Source organism: Mauremys mutica, chromosome 11 (assembly GCF_020497125.1).
Source record: "Mauremys mutica isolate MM-2020 ecotype Southern chromosome 11, ASM2049712v1, whole genome shotgun sequence".
NCBI lineage: Eukaryota > Metazoa > Chordata > Testudines > Geoemydidae > Mauremys > Mauremys mutica.
The window spans coordinates 57,087,577-57,093,576 of record NC_059082.1 but is presented as its reverse complement, the minus strand read 5'-3'; the positions used below and the strand labels follow the sequence as shown (position 1 = coordinate 57,093,576).

The window sequence follows — 6,000 nt, the reverse complement described above, 5'->3', positions numbered from 1 at the left end:
TCCTGCCATACAGCTCGCTAGCTAGACTATTAGAAGAAAGCAACATGAAGAGGAACACCCTCACAGCTGAAGCCAATTGGTTTAAAAAATCAAACCAATATTCACAGGGAATTGATCCCAGTATTCACCTCTGTGAATGTGTATTCAGCTCTGTGCAATGGGGAAAGGATACCATTTGGCTGCATTTCCTCCCTGTATACACTCCACTTTCCCATGGCACCTTCTCCACCAGATGTATTGTGTGTTTGTCCCTCCAGGCTTTGCAAACCAGAGAGGACTATGGGGCCTCATTTAGCTATGGAGCTTGAGCTCTTATTTTTAGACTGAAAAAGCCTATTGCTTCAAGTCCATCACCCTGACCGTTCAGAACTATACCTCACTGTATGTCTTGTAGTGCTTCGTCCATTCTGGTTTTAAACCTCTCAGAAGATGGGTCCTAACCATTTCCCTTGGGAAACTATTCCTCATCCTAAAATATCTCTCAGCCAGGAAAGGTTTGCTGACTTTTAGCCTAAGTTTTCCCTTTCTCCTTTCCTAACCCCTTGACCTGTCTGCTCATTAACATAGGCATCTTCACTGTGTCTACAGGAACAAAGGGTGAAACCCAATGGTTTGGTCCTCAGCTTCAAATCCCTCCATGGGATTGGCCTAAATTAAACTGCCTCTGCAAGACCATGACCTCCTTCGATTGCTACGTTCCACTCAAACAACAGAATGGCCAAACATCAAGAGCAAGGCTTGTGCATGGAAGAGAGAGCTTTCACAGCAATTGGCCGCTGAATCCGGAGCTCTCCGGACAGATCGTGACTACCACAAAACTCAGCAGCTTCAGAATAAAATGCAAACCCCACTTCTCCAACTCAAATTAAGCCAAGTCCACCAAGTCCTTGCAGCCTGGAGAGATGAGAAAAATAAATCTTTATTTATGTGCACACTTCATAATTTGGAGAAGTGCTCAGGGACCATAATGTTGGATGCAATAAGACTCTAGATAGATAGAATCCTGCATTTGTAATATCAGAATCATTTCCTCCTCCACTGACCATGTTGTTACAAAAAGAAGATAACTGGTCAAACTCTCCCTTGTCTGACCTCACTGCAGTTCCAATGGTATAAATGAAAGGATGATGTGGAATCACGGGTTTTGGGTGGTAGCAGTAGCACAAATAGATGAACTTTTGAAAAATAAACATTCTGTTTCCATGCCAATGTCCTGAGAAATTGTTTTAACTGAGAGATGAAGAAGAAAAGGGAACATCATTTATAAGAATTGTCCTTTAGCTGAATGTTTATCTAAGTTTTCTGAACATCAGAAGGTTTTTACTGGTGCAGTTTGGCTGCTGCACCTGCATTAAATATTCCAGAGCATGTTTACTTCTTGTCTGCTAGTCTTATTTTCTTTACAAAGTCTTCTGGATTCCCCTTCTCCTACCATACAGACACTTCCCCCACCCCTCTCCCTACCTGTGCAAAAATCTACACAGGTGAATTTATTAAAGGGAGCTGATAAACATGGTCTCCCAAATTTTATATTTTTTCAAATACATTTCTCTTCACCGCATCGGGATCCTTTTTAAAATAAGAATACAGGCTCATTAGCTGTCCAAGAGAACATATAGGTAAATAGCAATGATAAAATAGTCTCATTGCCACGTTGACTATCTAGATAGCCTGGTGGTAAGAAGGGTACTTGTAGATAATGGGATGGCATGGGTATAATTTGTCCATATATCCAGAAAGCGCTGATCTGTTCATTTGCTTTATCTTTATTGTCATGTCTGAAGTCCTTTAACTCACTCTCTCTCGGCTTAACCAGATTCTTGTGACTAGTTCTGTGGGGCTTAGATTCTCAACACACTTGCTCCTCACCAACTCATTCTCAGTTAAAACTTTAGACTCTGGAGGAAAGAAGGAAGTACTAAGTATCTGTTCTGCATCACTAATTTCATCAAAGATTTCTCATTATTCATCGCTGGCAGTTTAATTTTTTCTCTTTCCTTTCCTAGAACAGCCACAGCTTTAATTATTGACCTTCTGAGAACTATGGTTTTCCTCCCTAGCTGGGCTCTCCAGAAGACTCACTCGACGTATTACTGTGGCTAGTCAGCTGTTGGAAGGTAAGGTTAATCTGAGAATCCAAATCTAATGGCAAAAACAAGGGATCAAATTCTCAAAGGGCTTGTAAAAACATGCCTGTGCTGTTTGTGAGTGTATTCCTTTGGGGGAGCAAAAGCCGAGAGGTATCTTATGTTTGGAGACTTCTGTTGCAGAGTGCTCACACTATGTTTTGTAATAAACTGGCCCCAGGAGGGTGTTATGTAAGCAAGAGAACCTGGCTGGCATAGAGTCCTTGGGTTCCCACAGAGGGGAAACTGACACAGGACACCACAGGGCCACCCCAGACCATGAAGGGTGCTTAGGAGGTGGCCAACCCTGCTATAGGGCCTGGTTTTCAGGAAGTGCTGAACACACATCCTATGAAAATTAGTCAGCTACCCAGTGAACTGAGGCACTCCAGAATCACTAATCACTTCAGAAAACCTTCGCCCAGATGGTTTTACTTTAATAAATCCATAGGCTATCAAGGACACAGTTTTGAACAGGTGTATCGGGCTTGAACTTTGCTCTTAACCACTGATAAGAAAGGAAGAAAAGCAGAAGCAAAAAACTGGGCATGTGATTTCTGTGCTGTGAGCTATCTCAGCATGAAGAGACTTAGTTCTCTTTTGCTTCTGCTCATCCTCCTGAAGCCTTTTACCTGCCATCCAGCTGGCAGGAATGAGAAGGAAATGGGATCTAACAAACTCCTTCTGGTTTCTTTTGATGGATTCCGTTGGAATTACGACCAGGATGTCGACACCCCAAACATGGATCTCCTGGTTAAGCAGGGAGTGAAGGCCAAGTACATCACCCCTCCTTTTGTGACCATGACTTCCCCATCGCATTTCACAACTATCACTGGTAGGTCCTGTTCTGCCTGTGCAATCTGTGTTCTTTTCTCTGCTGTTATGTATAGCAGTGAGAAGGTGAGATATAAACAGCTTGAAGGCATTGTAAGGTTTCATTTAAAAAATTGAACAAGGCTTTAATCATATGTTTAATGTTTAATTGTGTTAGAAAAATGCACCTCCCAGCACCACTCCTGCCCACAGCCTGTTAGAGAAGGCATTCCTACAGAATCTAAGGAATTTTCACTTATTTTTCACTGTGCAGGAATTGCATTTACTTCTGGAGTAAGCTACAGCTAAATTTAGTAACATCTATCAGCTGATTTTCTTATTTTAATTTTATTTTTGGAGCATTCTTTAGCACAAGTTAAACATCATTTTAATTATGTGTTCATTTCACTTGCACTCCTAAGGTTTAAAAACTTGGCAGCTGAGGGAAGTAGGACTTTTATCTCCATGTAAGAACAAACCAACCCCCTCATTTTCATTCTCTCTTTCTAATTCAGTCCCTGGGACACAAATCTTTTCTGACCGAGGATGTCCACAGTAAGCCAAATGCTGCAGTTCTCTTAAACAAGGCCCCACTGTTCCACCAACATCCAAGTGCATTCATGTACTGTTGAGGTAGAAAAGAGACCATTGCATTATCCTCACTGATCAAGATAATTTTGAGTGGCAGAATATCACTGCAAGAAAGATCAAAACATCAAGCCCAATTGTGATTTTTATTAGCTCTATTTTAGTTGCACCTACAGGCTGGATTTAAGCATGGCTGCATTGTTCATGCACACAGTAAGAGCAGTCTCTGACCCAAAACTGCTTAAAATCTAAATTCTGCCCTTAGTAATACAGCCATGTAACCCTCATTAAACTCAGCCACCACTGGATGGGCTCAAAGGAAGACAGAATTGTACCTTTTTTAAATTAACAAGCACCAAGAAATAGAAGAAAAGACTGAGAACTGAAGCTTCTAGAAAGCAGCGTAAATATCACAGGCTGAGGTTTTCTAATCAGTTTAGAGGATTTAGACATACCCTCCATTACTGTTATTTATAATAATCTTCATTCACTGTGGCTGCAGATTTGCATAGCAGTCTAGGGTTGTAGACGGCTAACTGTCCTGAAATTTAACAGAAAAGAATTCACCCAAAACCTCAAATACCTAGCCTGGTGCTCCTGTTGATCTACATTTCCTTTTTATTATATTAGAGTTTCTAAAGCCTTGCTGTTTTGCTCAGCTACCAATTTTTTTAAATGAATAAGTTACTTGTATTTCTGCAATAAGATAATGATGATTGAAAGCTTATCAGAATTCACTGCTATGTATTTTACGAACAAACAGTAACATGACCTGGCTGACCCTAATGTGATGAAGAATATCTGTAACTGGAAAATAATAAAATAAAAATATTGACTGTGCCCTTACCCAGAGGATATTCCTGATGTAAACCACCATAAAATTCGCTCTGTGGGGTCAATTACTAATTAACTGATTTGCTTACAGTGAACCTTCAGACTCATAAAAAGAGGGGACAAATATGGGATTGAAGGGAGATTATATTTTGGCTCCAATCCTACACCAGGTTCTGCTAGTGCTGACCCTTGTGCATTGACCTTAGCTGGGATCTGCCTTGGTGCAGAAGAGATGCTAGTGAAGGATTGTGTTTTTTTATTTTTTATTAATGACCAATAGTTCTCACCGATGAGTTAGATAATAAAGAGAGATATTGCAAATCCACAGTGATTCCTTTGTGGATAAGGCTCATAATAATGTCATTATTTTCTACTACAAAAGGCAAAATTAGCCTGTTCCTGAGACACAAATAATCACAACTAACATATGTCTCACTTTCAAGGCCCTAAGTCCTCTGCATGTTGATATACTAGTTACCTGCAGAGACCTCTTCACCCACCACTGAACTGTTGTCACCTCTGCAGTGAAATGGAGGCGACTGTGGGCTCCAGATTGTCAAGGCCTCGGTGGCAGGGATTTTGCAGCACTGAGCACATCACTGATGTTAAACAAATAATATGTAATAAAACTGTTAATAGGCACAACTCATAGGACAGGGAATGATGAATATGATACCAAATGCAACTAAACTGCCAAGGCAGTTTTATGACACCAGAATAGAATTAACCCATGTTGGAATTTGGCCAAGACATCAGAATTCCTACTCTTAACTCTTGCAAAAGTGACATGGGAAAATTAGTGACCACAAGATGTTAGGTCTCCAGCTCAACACCTCCTCAGAAAGTTGGCCGCTACAGGAGCCATAACACCCCCTAGCACCACCCTGGGGCATTGGTTTGGTATCAGCTCTGAGGGAAAAGTGTCACCTACTGTAAGAAGCCACCACGGCTGTTTCCTGCAGCACTTGTTCTCTGTATTCCCTGAAGAATATAATGTTCCACGAGGTTTTAAGCCAGTCAGGGGTAGCAACAATTATTCCTTTGCAGACAGGAGTCAAGCTGCCTGACCAATAGTAGTGGGTATAATGAAGATGGCTCAGGGAAGTGTTAGCTGTCTGCACCAAGCTGGCTCCCTGCTCCTCAGGGGGATGATTTTACACAGAGATGGCAACACTGTCACACAAAGAGGAGCAGATATAGTTCACGGGGGTGTGGGGCGGAAACCCAGTTCTATCAATATATGCTGCAAGGAGATGCAGTAAATAAAGGCAGCCTCGGCCACCGTGGCTTTGTCCCCTTCTCATCCTATGTCACTTGCAGGGGAGGTGAGGTTATGGCTGCTTTGTAGTACCACAGCCTCTCCATGCTGGGGTTTACACTGCCAGCAGCTGTCATACAAACATGCTGATTCTGCCCCTTATATTCAGGCATGCAAACGTCCAACTAGAAGCAAACTTCAGTTGGACTAAATTTGGGACTTTCTATAGAGGCTGCGGATTGTGAAAGTGATGAAAGAGTTTCACAGGTCAAGGGCTCAGATTATCAGTTACCTCACCCCAAGGAAGTGTCAGTTACTGCGATGAGTAATGCTGTTGGTTATATTTTCATTGGGGTGTAAGGCTCAGAAAGGCTCAAAGAG

At 41.8% G+C, this 6,000-nt stretch overlaps 1 protein-coding gene across 1 annotated transcript in view; it reads left to right on the top strand.

The window, feature by feature from the left end:
• The first annotated feature begins 2,705 nt into the window (after positions 1-2,705).
• LOC123344726 (ectonucleotide pyrophosphatase/phosphodiesterase family member 7-like) overlaps positions 2,706-6,000 on the top strand; it is a 50,757-nt gene continuing 47,462 nt past the window's right edge. Inside the window, exon 1 of the mRNA XM_044981193.1 lies at positions 2,706-2,961. Coding sequence (XP_044837128.1) covers positions 2,706-2,961 — 256 coding nt within the window. The remainder of the gene's footprint in view (positions 2,962-6,000) is intronic.